Below are 16647 nucleotides of genomic sequence, written 5' to 3'. Positions count from 1 at the left end.
AGAAGCATGAGACTTGGAGTGAATATTTATTTTATTTCATGAGTACCGATAAATATTAAAAAGTTAATAACAATATACATAATAACAATAATAACATAATAGAAAAAAACCTTTAAATATGATCGACACTCTATGTTTTTTAACAATATATTAATAATTATCGTACACGAATGACTACAAAACATGCTTAAAATACTTGATTAATTTATACAGATTGTATCTTACTACCTATATATTTTTTTTTTAATACGATAAGTTATTTTTAATTAATATTAAAATTATAAAATCTCATACTTATATTGGGTATGTATTTAATTATTTGAACAACGATTTTTTTTTTATAACAATATTAATGAATTAATTTTTAATTTTTAACTGGCAATCAAATGTGTGTAGTTTTGAATTATCGACCTTCTATATTTCTCTTTTTAGCGATAGGAAAAATTTGTGCGGTATTGAACGGTGTAAAATGTGCAGTTATGAATGATAAGTGTACGATATTGAACGAAGCCCAACGTTTTAAAACTGAATCGGTCAGCGGTCCACAAAAATGTAGATAAAGAGTTTGATTTTACTTACAAAATTATATTGCTTCGTGTCATAAAAATAATAAGGAAGAGAGTTGATCACTTGTTGTTATAGATTTAGTCTGATAAATAGATATAAAATAAATCGAATTATATTTTGTGTTGGTCGAATTTTTTTTTTACTACAATGCCAGAAACTTCATTAAATTTCCTTTCTTTTATTATATTTTGTATGCATTTGGCATTTAGTTGATAAAATGAAAATTGTTTTGCATGTCCGACGTATAATGCTTAATTTTTTTATTCAATAGCTATATGAGTTTGTACAATATACTTTCCGTTTGCAGAAAAATCCGATTCATGTATAGAGGAGTTACAACGTGCACTGCAAATAACATGGTATTCTGTTAAGTATTTTTAAATTGTACTGTACTGTGAGTATTAACTATACAGTAGTGACGTCGACTTAAGGACTTTGGCGCCACGGGTGTATACTTAGCACTCCCTCACCCACCCCCGGGGGTCATGGTTTGACCGATCTCCCTCCGAGTAATATTATACTCATCAGTCATCACGCCCCCATTACGCCCGGGGCAATCGTCTTTAAACCTTTCCACCCATTAAATAGTAAATATGTCCCCGTCAACTGACAGTGAGTGTAACTTTATAATGTAGACGTCATATTATATTATATATATAATCTCTATATTTCCCAACAGCATTTTCTTAACGTAATCAGAAAAGTTTTCGCTATTTTTATTCATGATTATACTTTGTCTTGAATAATAAATTACAATAATCAAATTTGATTTCAAAGTAACCAGGGCTCGAAAATATAACCAATGCGTAGTGCGTTTCTTTATTTTTTCCTTTCTCGTCTCATCCCGTCCATTTGCAGCTGGTTTTCTTTTTATTTCCCTCGATGCCGTTTCGTCAGATTTCGTTACTACGGTAACCTGAAATTCCATTACAAATATACGCGTAAGGTATCAACTTTTTTATTTGATGTCTCCTCCACAACTTCTCTTATAACATGTTTCATCCATTCTTACTTCATTTGGATATTATTTTTTACATTTGTGAACATAGTTCAATGAAAAATGTGAAAAAATGTGAAAAATAAAACGAATGTAACTATATTATATTCGGTAACATCATGCAATTTAAGCTTTTATCATTCTATATTAATGCGCAACGGTGCTTGTATAAATATACAACTTGATAAATATATGTGTATATTATTGTATAGTTTTAACATATTTTGTTTATTAGTCACAGTTTTATCGCTTGTTTGAATTGTTTGATTACTTTCAGTTTGTGAATGATATTATAATATTATGTCGCATCTATAGTGATACCAAGTTGGAAATTAATCAATACTTTCGGGCCACATATGTTATTTTTCAAGATTTTAAGTCGAACCGAGTGAAACCAAATAGGAGTAACCAATCTGTATTTAACTATTTTATAAAACTTTATAAGTGATAGATTATGTTGTCAAGAGTCTTAAGTGTAGAAATCATGCAATAGAGACTTAAAAATAAAAATTTAAACGTCCGATGATGGGCCGGATTGTCCACAGGAATTGCTGCATACGACAGATTGTACGTCGAAAATATTATAGTATTATTTAAACCTTAAACAGTAATTTCTATAAACCGTGTGGTAATATAATACATTATAATTTTATAATAATTATATAATACTGTGTACGATGCACCTATATATATGTAATAGGTGAGGTAACGACGATGAACATTATGTGAATTACAGTGAATAACGATAATCAATGAAGAATATGCGGTTTTTGCGCGTACTGCTGCAGGTCCTAATAGTGTCCGTTGAAAGTTTTTTTTTTTCATAAATATTTGTCGTGTCGGAAAATCAATCAATGATCGATGGGTGGTATAGCGTGTGGCGGTCACATGTGGTGGATGTTTATGTGCTAACATTTGAGCGTTAAAGTGACATAAAATACGATTCAACGTAAAACTATACTTTTATTTCTTTGCCGTTTCGTTTTTCCGCAGTGTATATTATGATCGTGCAGTCCATATTGTCGCGTTACAGCTACTAACGTATATACGTATAGATGGTTTTCAATTAAAATTATTGCGCAACTACCAAATAGAATAAATTGAATTCCTCGCAGGCTATATGTTATATAATATTTTATAGGAGTATAGGAATATAGCTTGGTAGTTACTGAAGAGTGGCGGAGACACTAAAACAGTTGAACGTTTATAACGTGTTCGATTTTACGACTCATCATTACGATTCAACTATTATACGACAGACGTAGGTCGGTATTTACAGTGATGTATGGGTTTCGACATTTATCATTTTGTCGATGTAGGTACCTACGAAATTTTAGTTTAAAATTTAATATAATAACCGTACAACATTAAGACATTTTTATTATCTACTTCGGGTTGTTATTTAATTTTTAGGTTATTTATTTTCTCTTACGTTTATCGCTGGATTACCACCCGTAAACACGAATCCGTTTTATATATAACGGTAGCACTTAAATGAGAGATTTGTGTTAGGTACATTCCGGGCGTATTAAATTGTTTCATTAATCCTCCCGCAACGTACATCTGTTAGCCGCTGCTAATGCAAGGTCTTTATTGAAGGAACGAAGGAAACTCGAGAGTTTATTATAGTGTATTGTTTACTTATTGTGTGTGTACGTCAAAGTTGATATTTACCAATTAAAGTTTATAAACAAGTTCTTATATATTGTGACGTGTTCCCTAGATAGTGTATACATTTTTAAGACTACCTTGTTGTATACAATATTTTGGTTGTTTCGCCGTAATAAAACATTGTTTCAACTGAACGGTCTAAAATACATATTGTATAAATAAAATGAATACACCATAATAATAGTATATAAATGAATTGCATTAATTTGTTAGTGCAAAAATGAGTTGATTAATATGAAAGAATAAAGGATGTAAAATAATAATTCATTTTTTAATATTGTTATTATTTTTATTAAGTGATGGACTCATTAGTTAGCTACACGCACAACAACCATATAACGTACCTAAATTAATAATTTTAATATTAAAGTATAAAACATGTAGATACTAGGTAGGTACTGGGACATTTTATTGTCAATTATATATTACAGGAAGTAATAAAATTAATAATTAAAAAAAAAAAAATGGCTAGAGACTTAACACATATAATATATTATATAGTAGATGTCGCTTGTAAGACCCATGTGATCTGTATAGATTTGAGGTTCAGTCGCTTGTTAGACTAAAAATCGCCTGGAACGTTCGGATGTATCCAAATAAAAATGTCGGTTATAAGACTCAAATTTCGTAAAAAAAATCGTAGAAAAATAAACTTTTGTGTTGGTTATTACCTTCTTATTACATGGTATATCTATAGCATGCCAGTCGTCATTCGATTTCCAACACCAGATCGTCATTTTTGCTGTTGACATGAGTGCTAATTTAACCGGACATACTCTTAGTTTGAGTAACAAATTAAGATATTTTAGAAAAGGATGGCCGTCTTCCGAAAATGGGACTATGTGAGGCAGCAAGTAAGCTAAACATTTCACAATCGGTAATGGGTAGAATATTGAATAATAGGGAAGACATTGAATGTGAAGCGTTATAAAATTAGTCTCGGAGTAGAAAATGGAAAGGTGTGGAAAGGATGATAATGTTAAACGAGCGTTGAAATAACGGTTTGTGAAAGTCAGAAATAACTAGCATGTCAGGCTTTTGCTTGGCCAACAAGTTGATGAATCGGAAGAAAAAATCGTAAAGGTTAACTTATAGGTGACAGATAGGGCACATTTTTGGCTAGAAAATGAATGAACTTCTCTCATCGCCAGATATTCACATTCTGATGTGTTTAATGTCGATGGAACTGGCCTGTAGGTACTTTAGAGTACTACCCGAAAGGCCGAAAACACTTACGTTGTAAAAATTACAGAACAAAGGGAACAAAAAATTGCAAAGAACGATGACGCTAATGTGTTGTGCCAGTATGATAGGTGAAAAAAAGAAATAGGTCATTAGAAAGAGCAAGCAGCCTCGTTGTTTTAAAGGAGTTAAAGCTTTACCTGTTGACTATATACAGCAAATAAAAATGCATGGATGACTCAAGAAATCTTTAGCAGTTTGTTGACTAATGAACTAGAGAAAATGTTGCTTTTGGTGCACAACTGCACGGCTCATAGTGTTAATTTAAACTTAAAGAATGTAAAACTAGTCAGATGTAATAATGTGTACAATATAATATAATACAGTGCCGAAATAACGCACAAGTGCGTAGGTACACTAATATTTGTCTAATTATTACGATATTATATTAATTTGTTGATGTATTATAAGATTATTTATCATTTATTGTTGTAAATAGTGTAGTATAATATATTTTATTCAAATTCGTAAATTTAATTATATTTATATTTTGTTTATTTTCAACTGTTGAAAAAAATGTTTATTTTATCAAAACTTAATATAAGTACTCAATAAATACACGTAAATTAAAACTTATAGTGATCTAGTCTTATAGTCTATTAGTCTATACAATCAATCGTCTTTATGTGAAATGTGGTGTCTTCTGCAGTCTTGAAATAATAACATACCTGCTCACAAACAATTAGTGGAAATTCAGTTTACTCGAAAATATTTGCTAAAATATAATTACGAAAATGCTCGTTTATCGAGGTAAAATATTGTAAATAAAATATTGTACTAATTGCGTAGTCTATTATCTTCCCGCTTTTATTTGACGCAATTATTATGATGGCCATATTTTTTACTCGGAAACACTTATTAATAATTGTTTTTAATCACATAATTGTGTAACGATAGTTTCAGTTTTTAAATAATTACAAAGATAAGTCCTTTTTTGATAAATAAAATGAATTGCAGTAGTAATGATTACGCTTTCTTTGAGATCGGTTCAAAAGTAAAAAAAGAATTTAAATTAGTTTTTTATTTTGTTGATGCGCTGTAACTATTTATAGTACCTATACATATAGGATAATGGTTTTTGTATTAATACTTATAACATGTTTGTTGGCTTGTCTTATCTTGTTGTATGTTTTTAAAATGTGAGCTTTTAGTTTAGAACCCGAACATTTAAACCACAGTTACGATTGATTGGATAAAGGTTTTACCTGTTCTCGAATTCTCTTTACTGTTCTGTAAGGCTTTTTTTTTTTGTTGGTTAAATGGGTTCTAAAACTTTAATACAGTTTTTGGGTAGTATACTTGTTTGGTAATACTTCAATTCAAATCCCATGTATTTAAATATAATATTATCTTGAAACTAAAACTAAATAAATCAAGTAACATTACCGAACACAACAATAATTTATATTGTTTTTATTTTTTAAACTTTCGTCGGAAAACAATAAAAGTTTTCATCTTTGATACCCTAAGTACAATGTATATGTTATTTAGGTGTCTGGTTAGGTTGGTTATAAATTCAAAAGGATTGAAACACGAGAATATCGTTTTAAAGCGTTTTTAGTAATTCAAGTATATCATTGTAAAACCAATAGCTGTCTCGTTGTATTCGGGGCCAATATAATAGGTAGGTACTATAATAAATAATGTTCACCTGTCACCTACGTTGATTTTCCCAAGATTTTTGATTTGGTAAATTTTAAGCGATTTATTTTATATAAAATATTTCATTTTTTTCTTTAAGCATTTTTCAATTGTATTATACGCCAGCACAATATAGAACTTATTGAGATGTGAATTATATAATTGTAATTTTTAACCAACTTTAAAATATTATGATTTCATTTTATAAACGAATTGTTGCTTGCCGAAAATGTCAAAGCCAGTTAGATTAAAAAAACATAAATTACCATTAAGCCTGGTAAAACATTGAATTATTGTTTTAGTTGTAGTTTTTAGATTTATTAGTGTTCGTGTTTGGTATTGTTTAATTGTTTTGTAAAGTTATTTAACTTGTGTATTTTTACAATTTCGTAGTAATAACGGTTATTTATATTAGTAAAATTATATGTTTTTATTAGTCAAGTCTTAAATATGTATGTACGTAAACCGGACTAGTGGATATTTTATATATGTAATATATATATATATATATATATATATATTTGGCATTAAAATTTGAGATTTTTGATAGTTACTGGAATGATTTCAACATATCATAATTTTTAAAATCAACATATTGATTAATTACTTATATAATAACTGTAGTTTTTTTTCGTATTTTTATAGATGATATTATAATTATTAAACTTATTATCGTCGTTGTCGTTATCATTGTATTTTATTGTTTTATAATATCTAAAATTGAATTCGATAACATTTAGTGAGTACAGACTACACAGTTTTTCGCAATGTAATGTAGATATACCTAATAAATATTTCGATTATTCATATACATCTTCCAAATGTATTTTTTTATATCTGATAACTTAATATTATTTATTTTAGTATGTTACATAAGTTAGATAGAAATAAATATTAAGTTTAAAAAATCAAATTTATTACTCTACACAGTATATAGCTACTAGCATTTTAATCGATTATAGTGTTCTATAAGCATAAACTTATTATATACGTGGTGTATTAAGTCACACAACTACATAGTAACTATCATTATTATCGATCATACTAGGGGAAAGTAATTTTTGGAATTTTCAGTGTAGCTCGAGTGTAGTTTCTCGAATAGTTTTCCGAGAAAATAGCGAATGAATGAAACATACAATTCAGAAAGTTATCGATTTAACTCTGTCTTGACCATTTTCCGCGTAAATCGGGCTCTGCACAATTCTGTATTCACATTTTTTCTTTTGCTTTCAAAATTCAAAGACACCCGCAATGTAAGCCGTAGCGATAGTGTATTTACGGAGGAGGATCATAGTGGGTTTAATCAATAATGAACGAGAAATCGCAAATAGTTTTCTTATCTCGCTAAGAACATTCTTAACTATGTTATTGTACCTGTCGCCATGTATATATTATGTATGCGCCATAACATATGAAAAGGAGTAAACAAAATAAAACCTGCCTTTTTTTCTTCTTTTTTTCGGAGTCATTTACTCGTTCGCTTATATTATTTAAAGCCTGTACGCGGCGACCGCAGTCGTACTCTTTCATGCACATGAGACCAGTGATGTCGGGAAATTTTTCTATCTTCTTGTAAGCAATATACCAATGTATTCATGATTCACCTCGTAGTTTTTTCTTGTATATCTTGTCCATCTAACCCCGCTTTCACAAACTACATTTTTTTTACTGTATGCGTAGATTCTACACTGTAGAATATAGTTCTTTTTGTTTTATATGGATATTTTATATTGACATATTATATATATACGTAATACGCGTATTTTATTGGTCACTTGATAGAACTGAGACTGTGATTTTCTACGAAAAGTAAAATACCTTCCGTAAGTAGGTAGGTAATATACGCGGTAGAGTACGAGTAGTACGACGAGTCGTTTGAATCTCTCGCTTGCTAAACTGCTTCATGGTTTAGGTGCCCCCATTTATTTTCCATCACCCGGTCTGGTAAATATTTGTTTTTGTGAATCACGTGATTCAAAATAATAATAATAATAATAATACGTACTACACACACCCCTTTCGCGCCGCCGCTGCAAACAACGACCGCACGACGACCCGACACCGATTGTGTGCAGCACATGCATTGTACAACATTTATTTTATTGGTATTTGCGCGGTGGATCGTTCGACTATGGTTATGTTTCTGTGGAGCAGGTATGGGTGTAAGTGGAGGAGGGTGTATAAGGAATGATTGGAAACTTTCACCGACGCCTTGTGCGTAGGTATCTATAATTTAGCTCTTATTATAATTTATAATATAAATATATATATATGCCAATTCATTGTGTAGTGTAGATATTGTCGTTGTATATTTTACCGTGTTTGAAGTTAGTCCGTCTTTGCTTTATATATGGCCTGAGTGAGATGCAAATCATCGTACGAGTATAATATAGATTTCTGTGGTGGTGGTGCATATAGGTTCTGTGGACTGCAGTGAATACTGAAGAGAGCAGTCTCGGAGGGATTAAAATTCATAGGATCCGCGGGGGCTCTCGCCCACAGTGTATACATTACACACACACACATATATATGTACAGTGAAACTATATATATATTCTAACCAGCACCATGTCACGGTGTTGGGGGGTGGCACGTGCTATTGGTGGACGGCGAGTAGCGGGGGGGAGGTTTATAGGATATGAAAAACACGGACCGACCGGCCAAAGTTTTGGGATCTCATCGTTTCTCGTCGTCGCGTCTTACATGCAGATAGATCGTCTCATTGCTATACACGCGCGTAACATAATATACTATATATACATATAATATTTATTGTCGAAACATATATCGCGCGTGGTGCCGCCGGTTACGATCATCCCCTCTGCACGTGTATAAAATACTTTACGTCAAATTATCGTTATCGAGACCTCCACCCTCCCCGCGGTGGAGGCCCGTGTGCAACGTCACTCCACCAACCCTCTCCGCCGCCGCGACACATTCGTATATGTATATAGGTATATCGTGTACCTATTGTATATGTATCAAATATAGGGTGAACGAGCCTTATCGATTGGCTGAATTGTGTCCCATTATGTGACCTCCTACCCTCCCGAAACATTTTACCGTCGTCAGTAGGCCAAGACACGGTTACCATATCCTGCAGGACATAATAATGTATTGGTATGCGTACACGAGATCGCAATCTCGTCGCTAACCTATTATAATGCATTAGGCGACAGGTATTACCTATTTGCGAATATATAGGTACTCGATTCGGAATATTTCGCGATTGACTTAATTGGTATACCTATGTGTATATTATAATTTGGCTCATAGGATTGAATAACGCGCGTCGCTATGATTATCTTGAGGTTTTTTGATCGGAAGAGGCCGGGTTGCGATAATTTTTTTTCTTCAACCGTCGTGGCGGGTGTTCGACGGCAGTTACCGCGGTCACGGCGTGGCGAACGTCTTTTTCGCTTTTTTTCCCCCGCCGACGTGCAATTATATATACGCATATACATTACACGCAGAATACGCGTATCTGCCGCCGCGGCAATTTCCGATCGCGCTTGCGCGGGAGCCCGTCGGCCGTCCGTCCGTCCGTCCGTCCGTCGCTGTACGGGACGACACGCGCGCGCGGCGGCCGCCGGGACACCGCTAGACGGCGCCCGGTCCCCCGCCGTACTGAACAACGGTCGCCGCTCTGCATCGCGCCGAGGAGCAGCGCACGCCGGCGACGTCGCTTCTCCGCTCGATCTCTCGATCAATCCGCTGGGTCGCCGCCGCCGCGGCCGCCGTTTATAACCGCGTATCGCAGGCCGCCGGCGGAGCTCTCAGTAGCACGTTAACCGTTGCCGTCGCTGCCGCCGTCGCAGCAGCAGCAGCAGCAGCAGTAGCGCCGCGCCGTGCCACCACGTCGTTATTACGCCGCCGCTCCGCCCGCACACGGTACGTCACGTCTTCGTGCATTTTTGTGCATATCAATAATTTTGTTATTAAATAATTATTATGATATAGTTAACAGAGGCGGCCCGAGTACTATTATTTATTATTTTTTTTTTCCCGATCCGACCGATTTGAGACTCCGTTCAGCTTACATACCAGCCCCGCGAACGAGATGATGAATATATAATAATAATATATTATTTATGTAATTGTAATAAAATTCTGAATGCAATTTTTAAATTCAAACGTAGGTACTACGAGTGAAAATTTAACAGCCGTCCGTCGACACGATTTCCATGTCTAGAGGGGCCCACCATAACTACTGGCACTTGTTAATTTCTAGAAATATACGTGCACCGGTTCCTTCTATTCCGAATCTATATTTTGCAATACAGGTCTCGTTCGATTTAAATGGTATAACCGTCACGGTCGTACCTTTACGTAAAACGTAGGTATTATCTTTTATGGCGGTACTCAAAAGTTTGTACTTTGAAAATCGCATTAAATATAATATGCCCATGACGACGACGATGACGACCTATCCCATCACGCGTATATTTATGTATGCGAACCATCAAAAGTATAATAATATTATGTTCGATCCGCCTCTGTTATTATAATATTTTTTATACCATATTCCATAATAATAATATATTGTTACACTTTATGTTTGTATATCTTATAATACTAACAATTTTTCCCGGCCTAATCTGACGCAACTTTCTCGATCTCTGACACCGCCACCACCGCCGCAGCCGACACATACTTTGTATAGGTACAGATAGTTTCTCTAATCTACATAATATACGCATGCGACCTACGATTTTTCATAAAATATTGTTATTTTTATCTCGCGCTCTATTATTATACCCGTAATGGATTTTATAGCGTATAATAACTCGATGATGTATTTTCTCGCCGATCACCGCGCGCGTATATCTACTGCAGGTATGAAATTTCCGAATTTTGATCGTGATCAATTCTTGTTCCGTTCGAGTATAGATGGTACTCATAATACTATTACCTATATATTATACGCGTTGCTTGAGGATATATATTACACGATTATGCGAAAACCACGTCTATACAATGCAATATGTAGGTATATATAGTGTGTATAGATAAACGCATGTACATTGATGGAGTGTTAAATGCATTATGTACGATAATAATAAAAATAATAATAATAATCAATGTGTTTTTGAAGCCATGAAAATGTACCTACACGGAAAAAATTAATTTTTTTAAAATAAACAATACGTGTGCTACCTATACATTTGAATATTATTAACATTTTAAGTTAATCAATTTTGAATCTATTTCAGTGTAAGTACATATTATACACATTATATAACATGCATACCTATGCTTTGAACATCGTATCCGTCCGGAGGGATATTTACATTTTATGATACAAACATAAATGGGGAATTGTACGGTGGAGTCTTACGTAATCTCCATTATTTTTGTATCAAAGTTAGTGACCCTGTTTAATTTAATTTAAACTCCTGTTTGATTAAAACGAATAAGTATAATTGGTATAATCCGTGTCCTGCGTACTCCTGCGTAGGTAGGTAAAATTTTTATGAAACGCTAATGAACGTATATTTTATTACAGACCGTTCATTTAAACAATATAAACACCTGTGTAAATTAACTTTTTTGATTTTCTGAAGGGAACTTATTTTAGTCTGACTTAATTCGAATTTATATTTGTTTTAATAAATACATATTTTTACCATTTATATTATATTACGATGTACTTACCTTGCTTTATGGTATCTACCTACATATAAATTAAAATAATGTACATATTTTCTATTTTGTTGTCTAATTTTTTATGTTTTTATACTTTGAATTTTCGGAATAGCAATCCTAATATTATTATAACTCATATTTTTTTAATATATTAGTAAGTATGTGCCTATATAAGTATCGAATATCGAACCGATATAGTTTTTATTTTATTCATAAACACTTAAAGTTTATATATAACGGTGATAAAAGTGCATAAAATAACCTGAAAAATACAGTATTGCCATACTTCGGCCAACTATTTAAACATTAAATACTTATAAATAATTAAAACTAATAACTATATATCTTATAGGTATTTATATTTATCGGTTCAATACCTAACGATATGCCAGTGTCGGAAAAATATTCAAACGAGAAATTAAAATTATAGTAAAAACTTAACTTAATGAGTTATGACTATGATAAAAATTGTGTTGGGAAAATATGGTAGGTGTATGCCGACATACCGTGTATATCGTTATCTGTAGTAGTTATTACTTTAAATTATGAACAAATGTTTTTTTCCTTCAAAACCATAAAACTGTAAATACAACCACGATAATGCAGTGTATCGTGTCGAAAAAAAAAATCGCCTCGTATTTTATATTCTGTGTGTACACGATATACATTATAACATTATACGATAACGAAAAAACAATACGTACTAAGCGTATAATAGGTTTATAGAGGACGCGCGTGAACAATAAGTTGCGACTTATATAATGTAGTAGTGTGTGTATAGTGTATTACTTAGGTATATCGTATATATATATATATATATACTATGTAATGTTGGTATAGTTTTCACGTACCGCGTATATTGTACTTTATTCGAAAATAATAACTTAACAAACGAGATTCGTGCATGTTTATAATAGCGTTTGTATTCATTTCTATCTCTATCTCTGTCTATTTATGGAGTACAATATTATAAGCGTACGCAGTCGCGAAACTTTGACATATTATTGACAGCGGCTATAGGAAAATAATCTATAATAATATAATATCCTTATATATATACCACATCTGCAGAGAGAACTTTTTAAACGTTTTTAATTTCTGTTTATTGTGTTTAATATGTACTTTTTCATGTACACGAATTAAGTGTGATATACCGAAGGAAGGATAAAAGGAAGTGAGGTTTTGGTTTTGGTGGAGAGATGATGGGTAGCTTTATAAAATAATAATATTTTTACTATTGGTAGTAGCCGTACCTACATATTTTATAGAAATACAAGGTTCGTAAAAATTGAAGACTTAGAGGCGGATTAGACACATCCACAAACACACATACACATCACCATATTATAAGTATTACCTAGGTACATACGTAAAACGATTGATTACACGGTGGTTCAAATATATTTGGTGCATATATAATGTACATTATACATATAGTGACTTTAATTCGTGGAACGTGAATAAATATAAGTTACTCGAGTCATATGAGTTTCGTTTCTCATTCGTCTTTTAACGGCATGTTTTATCTCTACCCTACTTTAAGTTTGTTAGTGGATGTGTAATAATATAATATACGTAAAGGAGTATAATACGATACGTGTATCTTAGCTATGCGGTGGCGTTGAACAAAATTCGAAAGTAGGTACACAAGGTATTATGGGTATTCATACAATACAAATACGTGCGTAAAATATCAACCTTATTCCAACCACCCACACCCACCCACCGCCCTCCACCGATCACCAAATCCAGTTCACCGCGTCGGGATCGAGAAAGTTTTCGCCGTAATTGCGTCGGTGAAACGATATACGAGTGTGTGCGCGTGTGTTTTTTATAACAATATGCGTTTTTAGGACGTGGAAACGGAGACAAGTAGATGACCATACTTACCACTTATATTATACACGTATAATACAACCAGGAAAATGGATCTGACAGAACAATTAGACTTCGCAATCACTTCTCCACGCTTCTCGGCAATTGGCAGACGACGACGACGACGAACGACTTAGAGGACTCAAATACTAATAAGCTTTGACGACGACGACAAAATATAAGTTCAACGAGGTGTTATTTGATTTATAAGAAATTTTTTTTCGTAAAACGTGTGCTCAATTTTTTGTTTAACTCGAAATACGTCTGCCGTATAATTTATAGTAATAATATTAATTAATAAGCGAACGAATCGAAATCGTAGAAACCGCGACGAAAATGCAAATAACACGCGGTCGGCCGGTAAGGCGAGAGGGCGGCGACGGCCTCGCGTCATGATGAGCTGATGGATGACGACGGACCGGCAGCGGTGGACGACGCGGCGGCGGCGATCGAGAAGCAGTTAGAGCAGCAGCAGCGTGAAGAGGCGGAGAGGAAGCGGCTGGAGGAGCTCCGGGAGCGGGTGCTATTCTACCTGACCACGTTCTTCATACTTCTGGGCATCGTCAGCCTGTTCGTGTTTCTGTTCCTTGTGCCGTTCCTCATCGAGCCGGCCATCACGACTTTATTAATGGAGTTCGATGAGACGCCGACCACTTGCGTGACCGCCTACTCACAGATCCGTGAGGGTGCGTCCAACTGCTCGCTGCCGGGTGGTTGGGCGTCGTGCCGGGAGGGCTGCACCCGAGAGATATATGAGTGCGCGCAGATATTCGTCAACTACACCGTACCTGAGGACCGGGCAGGAGACTTGAACGCCCGACACCGGCGGTCGCTGCTCGTCCGTGGCTACCGGCCCATCGAGCCCGAGCCGGCTGCTGGATGGGCGTATTCTCTGGCCCGCATATACCCCAATGTCAAGGGGTGCGGTTACCCGCCGCACCTGAACTGCACCGAGTTCCGGAACCGGTATTTCGAGGTGGGCGCCAGTTACCCGTGCTACTACAGTCGCAAAGAACCGTGGGTGGTCATCACCGAACTAGACCTAGCCAAGAGCACTAGACAGCTAGTTTACTCTATGGTTTTCCCCATTCCGTGTTTCGTCGTGTCCGTCGTGTACGTAGCGCTCGCGTATTTCTGCGTTTATGCTGGCCGGCACCGCAAGCCCAAGGTCAAGCGCCGCGTCGTCCGGCGGATGGTCGGCGGCGGCGGCGCGACCGGAAGCGGTGCGGGCTACGGTCCTGGTGGTTCCGCGTCTCGGGCCAAGTCTGCAGGTTCGGAGGCTACGCCGCTAACCAACAACAGCGGCGCAGCTGCCGCGCCTTCTTCGCCCACCGGAACCGGGACGCCCGGCAGCGAACCGTTGTACCGCCGACGAGGTGACGAGAACGAAGACGACGATACGTCCGGAACGTATTACGGCGATCAACTCAGGTCAACGCTGGCCGTGGACGACTCCGCCGCCGACTACGTGAATGCGCTCCGTCTATCCGAACACACGCTCAGACAATCAGACTCTAACGAACCGTCCAGAGGCGAGTGGTCCGATGCCGACGGAGACTGCGACGATGACGATTGCGAAGCGAGCGTGTGCGATAGCAGCCTCGAACAGTCCAGAAAAACTGTCTCCGCTACCGCTCCTACCGCACCGTTTCCAACCAATTCCACCGGGTATGGTCCTTTATAATTTTTTTTTCATTTTAATTTATTAGTTTCCCCATGACGTATTCGTGTTTTCTGTAGTTTTTGTTGATTTATGTCCTGCATCGTTCTTATTCCGACGTTGGTTTTTATCGCTCCGATGAATAATAAGATATTATATTAAGGTATATTTAGGGTTGTTAATTTCTTTTAAGTCCTTATTCAGTAGGAAAACTATCGTATATATTATAGGTATTCAAAAATTGTATATTACAACTGCGATTATAGTTTAAATCGAAAACGTGTTGAAAAATAACGAGTTCTGTGGTGTCTTATTAGCACTTCCTGGTATCTGTCACTTTTCTAATTACGTAGATCGATAGCTCGCGAAAAGATTATTACGACTAAACTCGAATTAAAACGCATTGACACGTGTATTGCTAAATGTTTCAGGCTTACAGCGTCTGGCTGTTCCTTATGCGTTCCTTAATCCTAGCAGCTTATCTTACACGTCTTTTCTCCATCTACGTCATTTTGCCGTTCGCCTGTTTGAGGTTTGTCGTCTCTTTAAAGTGTTTGTGAAAACTCCCCACCAAATTTATCTTAACCTTGGGCCCGAGATTTAACCATTCATAAAGCCCATAAAAATAAATAGGTATACGTATAACAATTATAGTATTAGTGACGGAATTAATACTGCAAAGGGCAGACTACTTTTGTTTGTTATGATAGTATATATTTTTATTAACGGAAAGAAATTTTCTAAACATTTTTTTGAGGAAAAAAACCCAAGCTTCATCTCATTTGTACAATGTACAATATCTCAAATTTAATTAATATTGTGAATTAGGTAGGTTAAATATGTCTGGTTGATTTCATTTTCTTTCTTTTTAAAACAAGTTGACTGCCTTGAGTATCATATGTGATACACGTAAAGCTTTCCATATTATTGCCCTTAATATTTTACTTATATTGCCAATTTTGTCTTCAGTATCATATATTATGACACTCAGTCCGGGTTCATAAAACTACGTATGATACTCAAGGCGTTCGTGGCACCACCCTTATTTTGTGAAATGTTATATCTGCAAAAAATCTTTTGCTAAAGCATTATCATCTAGATTGTAATAGACGTACCTACTTCTTTTTATACTTATTTTAATCCCTTAAAACTTATTGTGTATACATTATTTGTATAAAAAAAATAGATACAGTTAATCGTAAATAATATCGATATATAACAACATGCGGAAGATACTTGAAACACTTACAATGGTTTAACAATTAGAAGTTGAATTACTATTAAAGTTTGATTTTTATATAAAATAATTAATGCGTGTAACGGCTATCGAGTTTATTATACTATAGGT

At 35.1% G+C, this 16647-nt stretch overlaps 1 protein-coding gene across 4 annotated transcripts in view; it reads left to right on the top strand.

Moving 5' to 3' along the window:
* The window catches only part of LOC100160735 (cilia- and flagella-associated protein 298), an 87258-nt gene that overhangs the window by 41646 nt on the left and 28965 nt on the right, over positions 1–16647 (top strand). The window contains exons 1-2 of one of the 4 annotated variants that reach the window (XM_008189824.3): positions 9732–10009; positions 13618–15307. The exons of the other annotated variants lie outside the window; for them this stretch is intronic. Coding sequence (XP_008188046.1) covers positions 14043–15307 — 1265 coding nt within the window. The 5' untranslated portion in view covers positions 9732–10009; positions 13618–14042. Of the gene's footprint in view, positions 1–9731; positions 10010–13617; positions 15308–16647 lie in introns of those variants that run through there. 4 annotated transcript variants of the gene reach the window in all.

The sequence above is a fragment of the Acyrthosiphon pisum genome, chromosome A3, assembly GCF_005508785.2.
Source record: "Acyrthosiphon pisum isolate AL4f chromosome A3, pea_aphid_22Mar2018_4r6ur, whole genome shotgun sequence".
NCBI classification, from domain to species: domain Eukaryota; kingdom Metazoa; phylum Arthropoda; class Insecta; order Hemiptera; family Aphididae; genus Acyrthosiphon; species Acyrthosiphon pisum.
Note: the sequence above shows the minus strand (reverse complement) of the source record. Positions and strands in the feature narration are given on the sequence as shown.